Source organism: Girardinichthys multiradiatus, chromosome 18, assembly GCF_021462225.1.
Source record: "Girardinichthys multiradiatus isolate DD_20200921_A chromosome 18, DD_fGirMul_XY1, whole genome shotgun sequence".
Classification (NCBI taxonomy): domain Eukaryota; kingdom Metazoa; phylum Chordata; class Actinopteri; order Cyprinodontiformes; family Goodeidae; genus Girardinichthys; species Girardinichthys multiradiatus.
This window is the reverse complement of record NC_061810.1, coordinates 40,961,425-40,978,021: the sequence shown is the minus strand read 5'-3', so window position 1 is coordinate 40,978,021 and position 16,597 is coordinate 40,961,425. Positions and strand designations below refer to the sequence as shown.

The window sequence follows — 16,597 nt, the reverse complement described above, 5'->3', positions numbered from 1 at the left end:
ACAATAATAAACAATTTCAATTCAATTCAAAAATACTTTATTAATCCCAAAGGGAAATTAAATGTTCTTATAGCTCAAATTATGAAGGTTTCCTCAAAGAGCCGTTGTAGATGCTGATGGCTGTGGGCAGGAAGGATCTCCTGTAGCGCTCCGTCTTACAGCAGATCTGAAGAAGCCTCTGACTGAAGACACTCTGTTGTTGTAGGACAGTCTCATTTAAATATCTTTTCATTTTGACTGTTTTCATATCAGAGAATATTCATTTGTTTTTTTTATTTATTGTTACATACATGATTCCCAAAAACAAACATGAGCTTAAATAAAGTAGAACAGCAAATCTACCCGTGTTTATATTTCAGTATGTATGTGTGTAAAATTCTAACTAAACAGTCTTTATGTTCCCAAATCTAATTCTAACAGAATTTTAACCTTTAGAACAATTAAACAGACATTTTATGAAATGTTTTATGCTTCCCAGTCGGTTTTTAACAGCTAAAATGAAACCTTTAGGGGATAATCTGTTGTTCAGGTTCTTCTGCCTGGTGTGACCTGAAGATCGCAGAGGTTTCAGATTGCCAGAGGGGGCAGTGCAGTTCCACACAACATGAGGAAGCACAGTTTCTGTCTCCAAATCTACAATATTTCAACTGTATAATCTGGTTTTACAGCTCGGGAACATCTTTCTGTTTATAAGGCAGAAAACCAGACATATCAGAGGAGAGGGGAGATCCAGTGTGGTTCTCCTCAAGTCTAATCAGTTAGGAACCAGCTTCAGCCAACAGAAATATTTATTTAGTTTGAGAAGACTAAGAGTTTAGTTGCCGTTCATATTAGAGCCGCTGAACATCTATAAAGGCCCTCTGGTTTGAGTCACAGAGATGGGGTTTTAATTGTTTCTCTGTGATGATGTTTTCTGTTTGGGGCTCTGGGTTCCTTCATCCCAAAACATGCACGTCAGTCTAACTGCTCAAACAAATACTCCAACCCTCCTTCAACCCAGAACATGATGGAAAATTACTTGTGAATTCTGCATGAGGAACACAATATTCTTCAGTTGATCCTCCTCTGCAACAGGTTTGATTAAATGTGACTGCACGTAAACACGGAGGATCACATCCGACTTGTTCAGCTGGTCTGCCTTCTTTTGCCCATATCCTCTTGCAGTTTCCTTATTGATGAGATCATCATTGGGAGTGCCTTTGGCTCAGATCCAGATACGTTTGTTTACGTCTGACCCAACAGAATCATGAGATCCATCGTTTTATGAGACACTCTAAAGTCCAACAAGCTGTAACAGTACAAAGGAGGCCGAATGGAGGCTTCAGCAGCTGCTGCAGCAGATCATTTACTGGGACCAACATTATTCCCTGCGTTTATAACAACAAGCTATCTCTTGCTTGACAAAGCAAAGTGTTGATTCTGTAACAACGAGGTGTAAATTTAAATAATGCAGAAAACAGATCCTGTCAAAGGATCTGCGGGGTTCAAATGTTCACCTCCTTTCTCTGCTTCTGTTTCTTCTTCTTCACCTTTACAAGTTATGGTTGAAAAAATAAGCATTGTTTGGTGAAAAACCAAAACTTTTGATTTTAAGAACATCATTAGAAATAATAAAATTCTTCAGTCAAGCAGTGGGGATGTAGTCCTAAAATTTCACGGAGTGAAAGTATGAGAAGATGTTGGAGACTTTGTGTTCTGCAGTGGTTTTTATGGTGTGGGTCTTGGACTTTTATCAGCTAATGAACAGCTTCTTTGAAGTTAAGTAAAAGATTCAGTAATTCGGTGGGTAGCACTGTTGCCTTGCAGCAAGAAGGTCCTGGGTTCAGCCTGGGGCCTTTCTTCAAGGAGTTGGCATGTTCTCCCTGTGCATGAATGGGTTTGCACCAGGTACTCTGGCTTCCTCCCACAGTCCTAAAACATGACTGTTAGGTCAATTGGTAACTCTAAGTTGCCCTTAGGTATGAATGAGTGTGTGTGGTTGTTTGTTCTGTGTGTCTCTGTGTTGCCCTGCGATGGACTGGCGACCTGTCCAGGATGTACCCCGCCTCTCGCCAGTAGACTGCTGGAGATAGGCACCAGCCCCCTGCAAGGATAAGTGGATTTATCCAATGGATTGATGATTGTTTGTTTTTTCTGTTGTTTTTCTTTCTTATTTTTGTATTTTGAAGCTCTGCTGATTACGATCCAGTAGTGTGAAATACAAATAGATGTAACTTTTTCTATCAGCCTTATTATTTTGATCAGGAGTGTAGCTGTCAGCAACAGGACTGGAGTCCCAATTGATGATGAGTTTTTAAACATTACATGAAATATAATTTATGTGGTCTTCCACAGACAATGAATAAATAAAAAACACAGAAAATGCACAAAAAGTTTCTAACTACCCCTAATTTCTTTGTATTTTGTTTCAAAGGAGCTAGATGTTTTCGTTACGTCTAAGATCCTAATCTGCGTAGCTCTCCAGTCTTTCTAGAAGTCTTTCAATGTATTTATTTGGACATTGGGGTATATTTTCAGAATGCAGTACATACTTAAGAAATGAGGAAACTGGACAGCTGAAGAACCAAAGAGGTGTAAGGATTTAAAGAATTTACAGCAGCTGAACTGCATCAGAAAGTCAGGTCACTGCAAAGTAGGACATTAACTGTCAAAGATCTGTCACAGGACCAAGAGGAACACAATATTCTTCAGTTGATCCTCCTCTGCACTGGTAGGGTCTTGACATCTTTCCAGAATTCATAGCAACAAACCAAAATGATGATTTGTGATAGGCTAATTATACAACATATGTTACAAAAGATTTTTAAAATAAACGCTCACAGTTGGCTTTTGTTGTCATTATACGCCTGTTTAATTGACATGGTAAATGTCCCTTCCATTGTTATTTTGGGAAATACTGATCAACTCTAACGACGGGATTTTTTTTAAATCTAAAAGCTGAATTAGGAGGGTTGCAGACAGGACCCTTTTCTTCCAAAAAAACATCCTGCCTTGGCTAAAATCTTATAAATCCTTGTGGAAGATTGTGTTATGATTAAACCAAATACAAAATCTATTCCACAATGTGTGTTTGGCAAAAAGAAACTGCACTGCACATCAACATGGTGGTGGTAGGATCATGATCTGCTGTAGCTTTCCTTTAAATAGAACCGCGGATGTTGTTGAAATGAATGTAAGCCAGTTCTGTCAGTTCATTCCTTGACTTTAGGAGGTTTTTATGCCAGAATAATTTATAAGGCAGAGTAGAGGCTTAATTATCAGTCAAATATGCCTAAGTATACCCTAAAATGTACTGATATGAAAATAGGTGAAAAAGCAGGAGTCAGAAACACTCAGAAACACTGCAAATCACAACAAACAAATCAAGGACAATTCAAGACGTTTGTATCATTTAAAATTTGAAAGTTTTAAAATCCTTAAAGCAGTAATTGTCTATTTTTCTAAGGCATCTCTACCCTCCGCTACAATCTTTCCCTGGAGGTTCTATGAGTGAAACCACCTCCTCAGGCGTGCCACTGTCTGAGTCCGTCCTCTGGTGCTCCTCACCGCCCTGCAGGCCGTGCAGTAGTGCTCCCCCCAGAACCTCGGCTGGCGCAGGTTGTAGTTCTCCCTCCAGTCCAGGTGCCGCCTCATCCGAGCCGGGTCGCCCTGCAGCTTCAGCAGGTGCCGGGCCAGCTCCTTCACTGTGGGGAAGTCCTCTACATGTATGAACGCCTCCGCGGGCAAGAAGCGCTCGTAGTTCTGCCTGGACGGCCCCAGGACCACCGGCACCGCCCCAGCCAGAACCGCGTTCCACAGCTTCTCCGTGATGTAGTCGGTGTGCTGCGAGTTCTCCAGCGCCAGGTAGAACATGTAGCGCCGCAGTAGCCGCACCACGCTGCCGCTGCTCCTCTCCAGCGGCCGCCCGGCGCGTCCAAACACATCCACCCGGATGAACTTGCGGAGCTGCTGGTAGAAGCCCACCCGGGCGTTGGTCGCCGACCAGTTGCTGATGACCCACGCCACAAGGCCTTTACGAGGGTGTCTGGAGCAGGAGAGCTGGTGCGTAAAACCGTTTCCAGGACCTCTGGTTGCTGTGCGCGCCCGGGGCACCAGATATCCATAAGGCAGGAAAATATCCGAGTCGGTCCGGTAGCTCATTGTGAGTTTGAACACATCCTCCAGGAACCACAGTCCGGACGTGTGCGAGGGGGACTCATAATTCATCCATATCCATTTCTGCGTGCTGGGCCGCGGTTCCGGTGGGAGATACGCCTCCCCGTTGGCGATCTCTCGGTGGTGGATGATCACAGCTTCAACCTCGGGGTACGCCTGTGGATCGTCTGTGAGCGTGCACCCAGGGACCTGGTACAGCTCCAGACAGTCCGGAAGTGCGCGATACTCTCCGAAAGGATGCGTCCAGATCAGGAGGGTCACCTCAGACAGAGGCAGCTCAGGGGCGGCCTGATCCGGCAGGTGTAGTGCGCAGATTGCTAGGAGGAGCAGGAAGCCCACGGCGGCCACGCACACGGACAGGCAGGACCTTTTTAGGACACGTTCCCAACATAATCGTCTTACATCTATCCGCGGGGATGCTCTGTTAGAGGGGCCCGTTGGTGTCCAACCAGCCCGAACTCCCATGGACTCCCCCTCACTCTGCAGGACACCCAAAATCTGTCCTCAGAACATAAATCAATATGCTTATGGGGAAGTCGTGCTGTGTCCTTTGCACTGTGCTGACACACCCTTTCAGCAACCAAACACCTTTGGCATATCATTCAGGTGTGAGAGTTAAGATAAGTAGGTTGCAGAATTAAACCTGCTGCAGTCATGTAGCTCCAGTTACTCCCTGCCTGAGGTCAGTTTTCAATAAGGTGAAAAGCATTAATCCCAGGGCTGTACACACCAACGCATAGACGTGGCAGTGTTGGTCAGGCTTTCAGTTACTGCTGAATGGGCCTTTTGTGAGGCCTGTTTACTGTTGGAGGGACTGAGGGGTGATTTCTCCAGGTTGGATAAACACCTTGACCCAGGATGCAGCATCCAGCTGCTGAAAGAAGCAAATTACGACTAATTTTCATCTCATATCTTAGGGAAAGTATAGATATAGATATTCCACCTTATAAATAGTCAAAAGAGGTTCAAGCTCTTGGCAATAATAAAATATGACGTAATATTGAAATATGCAGGTAAAAGCAGCTTAAAACCCTCAACCTTCTTTAACGTTTGTATAAAGAGAGCTGAAGTTTTACATTTGATCCACAATGTAAGTGGCTATTCAGGTGTATGTCAATAAATCCTAAAATTATTGAAAGGTTTATTTATTTCAGTAACTCAGTTCACTAAGTGAAACACTTTATATAGATTAATTGAACACAGACTAATGTTTTCAAGCCCTTATTTCTGGTAATTATGATGATTTTCCACTTACCTTTAAGGAAAACACAACATTTAAGATTAAACTCTTACATCAGATTAATGAAAAAACTTTTTTAGTGATATTTTTAAACTGTACTTTTAATCTGACAAGCGAGCCTCGTTGGAACAAATGTTAATGCAGGGCCTTGCAAAAATATTCATAACAGTTCAATCTTTACACATAGTAGCACATTGCACCCACATCTCTATGTGATAAACCAACATGAAGTGTAAAAGTGTGGTTAGCGTTTGTATTCAGAACCTATTACTCTGATACCCCCAAATAAAATCCAGCACAGTTGACCTAAGGAGTCACCTCTATTCAATGAAGCCCTCAAAGGTTTGTTTGAGAACATTTGTGAACATCATTAAAACCAATGAACACAGCAGATAGGTCCTACATGCAAAATGCTATGTGGTGGAAAATTAACACTTAATACATCATCCCTACAGTGAAAAACAGCAGCGGCAGCATCATGCTCTGAGGATGCTTTTCTTGGGTTGGGCAGATGGATGGATCTAAATACAGGATAAACCTGGAGGAAAACAAGTTTGAGGCCGCAGAAGACTTTGAGACTGAGGAGGAGGTTCATCATCCAACAGGACAATGACCCTAAACACACAGCCAAAGAAAGTTATGATCACAGCATATTTCTGTGTGAGAATGGCCTAGTCAAAGTAAAGACCTAAACCTAATTGAGAATCTGTGAAGATCGATTTCCACACATGCTAAGCATCCAATCTGACCGAACTTTAGCTATTTTGAAAAGAAAAATGGAGAAAGGTTTCAGCCTCTAGTAGAGACACACCTAAAATGACTTCATATTCTGGAAAGAGTTTAAGAAATCATCAAATGTTTCAGTATTTCACCTTTATGCGCTATCCTTGTTATCTTAAGACGTTAAACTGTGTCAAAGCTGAGTAAAAATATTTCCAAACTCAAAAAATAGCCTTGATTTAAAATTTACAAAAAGGGAATGAAAGGATATCTTTCTGATTATTTCCATCCTGGGTTAAGCACCGTATTTTATCTCAACTTTAAAGAGTTACTACAGAAATTAAACATAATTGAAAATGAGAAAAATGATAAAGAATGGCCATTATAAAAAGGGGTTCAGTGGTGCTGAGGTTGACGATGGCCTTAACTGGAGATGGGGCTCTAAATTATCTTCTGCTTAGCTCTGTTAAGGGCTGTGAAAAATAGTCTACCATGACTGTCTGCAAGCCAAAAAACGCTACATGTCTCCCACCACTAGGTGTCTCCCTAGGCAAACATAAATCCTCTGCAGAGTCAGTTCTTTCTCTCAGTGTGGTGGTATTCAGATTTTTCTGCAAGCATGCATGTTTAATTTAGCAAATGAATAAACATCTCAGCTGGAAATGAGGCATCCAGCAGTGGAGCTTCGAAAAAGTTTGTCTTCAATGTTTTATGTATTAGACATGACCCAGCATCACAGCACACCCTCTAACCACTAATGTTAAGAAATGAATCACAGATTTAATGTGATGATCTAATATAAACAAATACAGGGATTTTAAAATAAGCATATTTTTCTTTAAACATTGAAGCAACACTCCCCGTGTGGAAGGACGGTCTGTTCAGGTTGCTGCATTTGTTTGAAGGTATTCTGATCAGAAGTCATGAAAAAATGATGAGGCAGGAGGGTTGTCTGTTGTGTCTGGTAGGCAGGAAAAACACACCATTGCTGGGACAACATTATTCCTCCCCACAGACACGGAGGATGTCATGAAGTCTGACTGAGAGCAGTGGGGAAAAAAAAGCAGGCAGACAAGCAGGAGAGGGAGGAGATGAAGTAAGAAGCATGTGTGTCTCTCCACTGGGTCCTCCTCCTTCCTGTTACATCCATTCACTTTTCCTCACCGTGCAGACTTTTTTATGTGCATGTGACTAGTTATCCCCATAAGAGGCCGTGTATTCTTTCTGCATTATTCATCCTTCTTTTTCATCTGAACGGTTCTATTTTCGGCCGATCATTTAATGTTCTGCCTTAGGTTATGTTGCACCGAGAAGCAGCATGAATCAGCTTCAGGATGAGGCCTTAATATTGTAAACACATCTGCACTTCCCATCAGATAAGACAATGGTTCAGAAGAGAAGATCTGGGTGTATTTGTTTTTTACCAGTTTAGTTTTATCTATAAATTAGTTTTATGCATATAAAAATAATGCAAATACCCAAAGAAGACAAGGCTAAAGTTGATCTGTTTGGTGACACAGTAAGCTCAAATTACAGTCCTGTGCAAAAGTTTTAAATCAACCCAAATTCCTTTTACTTTCCTTCCAGTGATCCAGATTTTCCTGCAATCTTTTAAAGCGGCACTGATCAACATATCTTGAGGCCTTTTCGACATCTTTCATAGTTTTTCTTTTAGCTTTGGCTGCTTTTTCACATATTTTTTATTTAATCATGAAAGCATACTGTACATGTTAAAAATAAAACCAGGGAAGTAACCAATTTAGTTGAATATGAAATTAGTTATTTTTTAACTGATCTGTTATGTGCTGCAACAATAATGGTTTGCATACAGAATAAGAGACAAAAAACACAATATCTTATCAGCTTATTTTGCATTTATTCCAGAAGCAGCAGAATGTGTAATTTACAGACTTAGCACTGAGTTTTCAACGGGTGCATCTTTGGTCCATCTTCCACCAGGTTTCAGTTTCCTGCTGTAATTTTAATCCAACTCATAGTCTTCTGTAAAGAAATGTGGCTGTTGACTTAAATAAATCATTTATTGACTGGGTCATAACATGTCTTATTTGATCAGAGCTGACGGCCCTGTGATAATTTTTCATGATCATTTAACTCTATAATTCATCAAAACTAGTTAGCCAGTAAATGAAACAATCATTTACACACTGGCTAAGTACACTTGTACTGAATTGTATGTTAAGAATGAAGAGGTGGAAGTTTTTTGGGACAAAATGGAAACACAGGGTGAGAGAACAAATTGATGAAGAGGTGAACCAATAATTCATCTGACCTGTTTACTGCTGTCTTTATATCTTTTAAGAGTGAGAAAACTGTGATGGTGTGTATTTTTGTGGCTGTGAGAATAGCAAGACAGAGAGAAGCATTCAGTATTTGATGGGACCTCCAGGTCTTCACTCATCTTCCTTATTGATTTTCTCTTGCTTTCTGTTTTGCACTCCCAGGGGAGAGGATGTCTCAATTGGTCTCGGCTGACGAAGGAGAAGTTGAGCGATAGAGAAACAGATAGAAGATGAGGGAAAGGGAGGAAAATGATGGAGGAAGCAGAAAGAGGAGGAAGAGGCAGGACATGGCCCGTGATTGAGCTGATTGCCGAGGCCCCGGCTGACCCCTGACCTTGATCACGACCTGGGAGGTTGTCCCAGAGGTCAGAGGCTGTGTGAAAGTGCCACCGCGGCGATTCACTCCATGATGATCTTATGCAGCCTCCCCAGCCTGTCTGACATGATCAGTGTTGCACTCCTGCCCGCGGCTCCCGAGGGCCTCACATCTGTCTCTAACCGGGCCACACGAGGCTCGCTAAAAGCACCTTACAGGCAGAGTCAATGAGCAGGAAGAACAGGGACACAAGCAGAGAAAACAGGGGAGGATAAGAGACAGAAAGGCTGTTTTATTTCATCCCCTGTAGCTCTGGCTGGGCTGCAGATCTAGTTGTATAACAGCAGTGACACGATGAATGTGTTTATTTTCTTTGTATTTAAGCTTTACCCAGATGTGCAAGAGCTGATGAGGCTTTTTTAAATCTCTAGGCACCAACATATTCCTGCTGCTGTATTTTGTATGTGGAAATAAGAAAATATCAAACTATTTAGAGCAAATATGCATGTAAGATGTCCATCAGAAGGGGAATTAATAACTGTGTTACTTGAGCTGAGTTACACTGTGTAAAGAGCAGCTGCCATACTTCTTCAAAGTCATTCAGATATTATTGAAGTTCAGTTAAAATCCTCATGGAGACTGTGTGTTAAAATGCAGAGTGGAAATGCTATAGATTTGCCTTGTAGACTCGTACTGCAAGATATTTTTCACCAGTGTTGATTCAAATCATTCAACATACTCAGACGATGAAGGGAAACTGTGTTATAGAACGTTTTATGTTTTTGAAGCAGAGGTTACAATTTGTTTTTAGCTTTTATTCAACTAACACACGAAGTAAAGTTGAAAACTTCAACAAGTCAGAGTTCTGATTCAGACGTTTAAAGCTTCTGTCACTCTGTTTCTTATCATGCTGTATAGTGCTGTGAAAAATCATCACAGATTTCTTTAGTTTTTGGTTGTTTCACACTTATCTGTTTTCTATCGTCAGGCTAATTTTAATAGTTTTCAAATTACATTTTTATTTATTATGGGAAGAAAAACTTTCCAAACTGACCAGGCACTCTGTGAAAAAAGTATTGTTAAAGTAAGCATTGTTAAATCAAGAATTAACTGCTATTCCCCACAGTTTTCTGGAAAGTATGGCTAGTTTCACTAGTGATACCCTGGCCTGATTACTGCCTGACATGTAGAACCAATAATACACCTAAAGAGAACCTATGTGACAACATGAAGTAGGGTTAAAGATCTCAAAAAGCAACAAATCATGTACCGATCTAAAGAATTTCAATAACATATGAAAAAACCCAAAGTTACTGACATCTATCAGTCTGGAATGGGATACAAATACAAAGTCATTTCTAAGGTTTTTGGACTACATTGAACCACAGTGAGAGCCAGAATTCATACATAGAGAATATGGAGGAATGGCTGATCAACCATAATTACCCTAAGAGTATATTAATAACTCGTCCAGGAGGTCACAAACCAACCCAGAACAGCAGGTAAAGCTCTGCATGTCTCACTTGCCTCAGTTAAAGATAGTGCTCATGATTCAACAATGAGAAAGAGACTGGGCAAAAATGGCATCCAAAGGGAAAGCTCCAAGTAGAAAACCACATCTGACCAAAAAGAACACAAAGGTCCACCTCACATTTGTTAAAATATCTCAACCTTAGAGGAAAATATTCTGATGACTGTAGAAACAACAGAGGAACTTTTGGTAGGTCTGTGTCCCATTAGATGTGCCATTCATAACACTCATACCAACAGTCAAACATGGTGGTAGTAGTGTGATGATCAGGGACTGCTTAGCTGCTTCAGGACCTGGACGACTTGCTGTGACTGACCACAAATCCTGCTCACTATCTTAAAATTTCTGAAGAAGAATATCCGCCCATCAGTTTGTGACCTGAAGCTCATGAGCTTTTGGTCTGTGTAGCAGGACAATGATCCAAAGCACACCAGCAACTCCACCTCTAAATGGCTTCGGAGCATAGTCAAAGCTTTGACGCGTGACCTTGAATAGGCTGTTTATGCCCAGGAACTGTGGATTTAATGTCAGTTATCGAAAACATTTTAAGAAATTTGATGCTGCTAAAGGTTCAACAACCAGTAAATAGGTTTAAGGATTACTTTTGCACATAGAATCAGAGTGATTTAGATGGCTCCCCCCCCCCCATAATAACTGAAATCATCAATAAAAAACTGCTTTTTGTATTTACTCAGGTTATCTGTGTCTGATTTCAAAATGAACAGGTTATCCACACCGTTTTGGATAAATGTCTGAATTTCTTTCGAATATTTTGTCATCTGGCGCCATGTAAACTGGTAATTTTGTGTAACTAAGACAAAAGAATAAACACATGTTAATTGAACTATCAGTATGCAAAACAAACATCTATATCATGTCCAAAATAATGAAACTATTAAATTATCATCCCCTTAATCGTGTACCTTTGTTGACTCAAACTTTGAATTCAACATTCGCTTAATTCCCTGTTTTATTCAAAACCATTTCAGAGCAATAAAATGTATCATGTTCCTTTCAGTGTGCCTTCTTGTGTAATGGTTGGAGATAACTATACAAATACAGCATAATGGACACATTGCAGAGCTACTAAGCTTGTAGGGATTATCTCAGACTCGTATTTCTGGTTTGGCTTAATGATAGGTAACGTCACCAGTCGGGGGCCAGGCCAGGGAAATGCTGATTAACAAAGAGAAAGAAATGACAGGATTAAACAGTGGATTCATCAGCTCATATGCAACTAAAGGATCAGCAGTCTTTGTGCAGATGAATTATAGAAAGTATATGAAAAGGAATTTGATGCATAATGTAAATCACACTGCTGTTATTACATCTTAAAGATTTAATCAACACATCTGTATGCATCTGCTTTTCAAACAGGCAGCGCTAATTCAATGTACTTTATAAAATGCATGTGACCGGCTGTTAATGTGAAAACCACAGTCTGTCTTTAAATCACTGCATTATACTCATAAATGAAGTATGAAATGAGGCATGGCTATTTAGGTCGAATATCAAAATCTAGCACTGAGACCTATTCATGCTCCAGGAGGAGACACAAACAGCTTCAAATCAAATCAAGTAATGGTCTGAAAGGCGAGGTAATTCCAGGCACAAGAAAGCCCACCTTTGTGTCCACACATGTGGCAAAAGAGGTGTTATTATCTATGGCAAATTCTCCTGTTATTTTTGGGTGAATACAATTAAATGCAGTGGCTGTGAAGAAACTGGAGAAAAATAAAGCTATGAAATGCTATGAAATATTTTTGGTAAATGCTCTTGGCCTAGGAAAAAAAAAGTGTGAACACAGGCGTGAATTTTCCACACTGCAGGCCCTAACACACTCACACACACACACACACACACACATGCGCACACATGCACACACACACACACATGCACACACACACCATGGAAGTTTAAATTTGGGAAGCCACAGAGTGCTAAAAATGAAAACAATGTGTGCAGCAGATGTGTCACCTTGATAAACCTGAAGCAGCTCAGCTCAAGCTCTGTGGAGGCTGGTGGAGGTGGAGCTCAGGCGCGGTGCTGTGGTTTTTTTAAGGTGAATTAGGCAGAACAGTTTGACACAGGAATCCTGGGCACTCCATGCATACAGTGTAATTAGATTCTTTACATATTTCTCTTAGGCACATCGACACGCTGAGAGGGTCAGAGGACGTGGTCTGCAGGAGTGACGCCCCCGGGAGCAGCCAGGGTTCAGTGCACTGCTCAAGGTCACTTAAGCAGTAGATCTAGATTCAACCTGACAGTCTGACCACTGCATGCTGCAGCTTGGCCCGCTGCAACAAGATTATTAAACAAACAGATGCATGTAGATGAATTCCTGGGTTTAAACGTCGTTGTTGAATTGCTGTACTCAGAGAAAATCACATGCGGAAAGCTAAGTTTTTCAAGCTGTATTCAAGTCCACTCCATTCAGTCCTATTCTATTTATTTATCTCTGGTCTTTCCTTGTTGTTGTATGTGGACAGTAACAAACTGCTGTTTTCAAAAAGGACCAGTCGTTGTAGCCTAAATGTGACATTTAAAGGGATTGTTCTGAATAAATCTGATGCAAGTGATTATTTGCTTCATTTATATCTTCCTACTCTATAAAGGCAAATGCAGAGTTACTTTTTTCTATTGTCTAAATCTGTTTACATCAACCTAATGAACTTTTCCACATTTTATTATTTTACAACCACAAACTTCAAATTTTTATTAGGTTTATATATACCAACACACCGTAGCACATAACTGTGAAGTGGAAGAAAAAAAATATATAGATTTAATAGGAATCTGAAAAGTCTGGTGTACATCTGTATTCAGCCAGTGTACCTTAATACCCCCCCCCCCCCCTCATAAAGAACTGTGCAACTAATTTTCCTCCTTCAGAAGTCACCTAATTTGTAAACAGTCACAGGCCTCAGAGGTGTTTTTAGAGAACATTAGTGAACAAACAGCATCATGAAGATCAAGAAACAAACCAGGGAGGTCAGAGAGAATGTTGTGGTGATGTTTTAAGCAGGGTGAGGTTCGATCTATGGTTTATAAGTAGAAAGTGCACTCTTAAAGGAGAGCACTCATCAGAGAAGCAAGCAAGAGATCCATGAAGCATATCTGAAGGAGATGCAGAAATCCGCAGCTCAGGTATGAATATGTGTGGACAAAATAACTCTCAGAGGTACAATCTACAAATGTTGCCTCTATTGAAGAAAGATTATGGCAAGAATAATGCCATAAGAAGTTCTGTTTGCTGTTTTCTACAAACCACGTAGAGGACACAAATACCTGTGGAAGAAGGAGCTCTAGTCAAGAAAACATGGAAAACACTATCTGTGGAAGAAAACTATTATCCTGAATACACAAAGGTAAAGCATGGTGGTGGCAGCATCATGCTGTAGGGAGGCTTTTCTTCAGCAGGTACAAGGAAGCTTGTTAGAGTTGATGGGAAACAGATGAAGTTAAAAACAGGACAATCCTGAAGAAAACCTTGTTAGAGGTTTCAAAATACTGGAGATTAATATACTGGGGTATATTAATTTAGGAGGACTGATTTTACAGTATCTCGCAAAGTGAGTACACCCCTCACATTTTTGGAAATATTTTATTATATCTTTTCATGAGACAGCCCTGAAGATATAGCACTTTGACACAATGTAATGTAGTCAGTGTGCAGTTTGTATAATAGTGTAAATTTGGTGACCCCTCAAAGTAACGTAACACACACCCATTTATGTCCATCGCCAAGTGAAAATGTCCAAATCGTGCCCAATGTGTCAATATTTTGTGTGGCCTCCATTGTTTTTCAGGATAGTCTTAACTTTTTTAGGCATGGAGTTCACTAGAGCTTCACAGTTTGCCACAGGAATTTTCTTCCATTGACGAGAGCAGGGAGCTGGTGGATGTTCGAGACATTGCAGTCCTCCACCTTTCGTTTGAGGATGCCCCATAAATGCTCAATAGAGTTTAGGTCATGGTTGGCCAGTCCACCACCTTTTTTCTCAATCTCTTTAGCAAGGCAGTGGTCGTCTTGGAGGTCCGTTTGGGGTCGTTATCATGTTGGAATACTGCCCTTCACTCCAGTTTCTGAAGGGACGGGATAATGCTCTGCAGTATGTCACAGTTCATTTTGGCATTTAATGAACAGTAGCTCCTCACAGTCAGCACACTCATTAGGCCTCAAACTATGACACTCCCACCACCATGCCTCACTCTGGGTAAGACACATTTGTCATTGTACTCCTCACTAGGGTGCTACCCTACAGGAGATGGTTTCAGTAATCCATGTCCTTAGTCTGCTTCTCTTCAGCAAACAGTTTGCAGGCTTTCTGGTGCATCGTCTTTAGAAGCTTCCTTCAGGGATGACAGCCATGCAGACCAGTTTGATGCACTCTGGTCCACCATGGCTAAGCCTGTTCTGAGTGGAACTTGTCCTGTTAAACTGCTGTATGGTTTTGGCCACCATAGTGCAGCTCAGTTTTCGGGTGTTAGCAATATTCTTCTCGGCTAGGCCATCTTTATGTAGAGCAACAATTATTTTTTTCAGATCTTCAGGATATTCTTTGCCATGAGGTGCCATGTTGAACTTCCAGAAACCAGTATGAGAGAGTCTGGGAGCGATAACACCAAATTTTCCACACTTGTTCCTTTTTCACACCTGAGTCCTTGCTAATTAGGCCCAATTTTGACATTTTCACTTTGGGGTGTACTTACTTTTGTTGCCAGCAGATTGGCGTTGCAGATTATGCAGATTGTTAAGTTATTTTGAGGGGACATCAAATGTATACTGTTATACAATGTAAAGTACCCAGTGTTCTTTACAATGTATCAAAGTGTCATATCTTCAGTGCTGTCTCATGATAAGACATCACAAAAGTTTTTAAAAATGGGAGGGGTGCACTCACTTTTGTGAGATACTGTAATGCAAAAAAATTATAGTTTTCCTTGCACTTCACAAGTATAAACTACTTTGTGTTTGTCTATAAAATACACTAACGTCTGTGGATGTAATGTGGCAAAATGTGAGAAAGTGGGCTCCAGGGCTCCAGAAATCTGGGGGAAACAAATATCCCAGGAAGATGCAAAAACAACTACAATTAAATTGACTGTAAAAAGACATTAATGAAGAGACTAAAATTACCATAAAGAGATTTATGCAAAACGGAGACACAAAAGGACCATAAAGAAATATCAAATGGCCACAAAGAGACAATAAATGCAAAGAGCTGTTAAGTGATTGATTTTGCCTCCAGAAGACCTGTACAAAATGACCAAACACTAGACATAAACAGCCTTTACGAGATACAAAAATACACATGCAATATATCAGGTATGCTCACCACAGCTCTACTAATGTCTTATTTAAATTATCCTTATTTATGCATTTTACATCTAACATTGTGAATGTTACAGTTTAAAACAGGAAAGAAAAAATTTGTTTAGAAAACAAAATAAAGCATTTAGAGACTGTACAGTAGAATATCCATTGCTGAAATGTCATAAGTCAGTTCACATAGTGTGCACACTGGTATAACCTAGAATTACAGATGTTTGGTCAGTTTAAATTGCTAAAATAATCACTTTTGATTTTTCTACTTGTAGGGATTTTTCTGTGGCTCCTAGAGCTCAGACATTAAAACCAGCTAAGCACAGAATAGAGGCTGTAAACAGAATGCTCTTTGAGTATGAGTGATACTAATGTGTGACTTGCACCACCTGACTTTTAATGTAATTCTGGTGATTTTTAGGGCCATCAGTTTCAGTGGGGTCCCTAAGCAGCTGCTTAGTTTGCTTATGTCTTGAATCAAAATATGACAAAATGTACAATATCTTTGAGATGCAGAATCACCAACATGACTTAAAGCATGGTCTACGTTCCTACCCTCACCTATGGTCATGAACTTTGGGTCATGACTGAAAGAACGAGATCCCGGATACAAGCGGCTGAAATGAGCTTCCTCCGGCACGTCCCACCGGGAGGAGGCCCGGGGGACGGCCCAGGACACGCTGGAGGGACTATGTCTCTCGGCTGGCCTGGGAGCGCCTTGGGCTCCCCCTGGAGGAGCTGGAGGAGGTGTCCGGGGAGAGGGACGTCTGGGTGTCTCTGCTGAGTCTGCTGCCCCTGCGACCCGGTTGAGGATAAAGCGGAAGACGACGAGACGAGACTTAAAGCACTTGAACTTGCAAAGTTACTAAAAATGACAGAAGAAGGGCTAAAGCTTAGAAAAAATAAAAATAAATAATATTAGGGCAAAATGGGGATACGAGGTTTCAGGACATAATAACCTTGAGAAAAATACCAGGGGTTCATCATATTTACAAAAAATGTTAAA

General features: G+C 40.8%; 1 protein-coding gene across 1 annotated transcript; it reads right to left on the bottom strand.

The window, feature by feature from the left end:
- Positions 1-2,475: 2,475 nt before the first annotated feature.
- LOC124883557 (alpha-(1,3)-fucosyltransferase 4-like) lies at positions 2,476-6,811 on the bottom strand. Its single transcript, XM_047390710.1, has one exon. The coding sequence runs from the start codon at positions 4,618-4,620 to the stop codon at positions 3,484-3,486; it is 1,137 nt and encodes a 378-aa protein (XP_047246666.1). The 5' UTR covers positions 4,621-6,811; the 3' UTR covers positions 2,476-3,483.
- Positions 6,812-16,597: the final 9,786 nt, after the last annotated feature.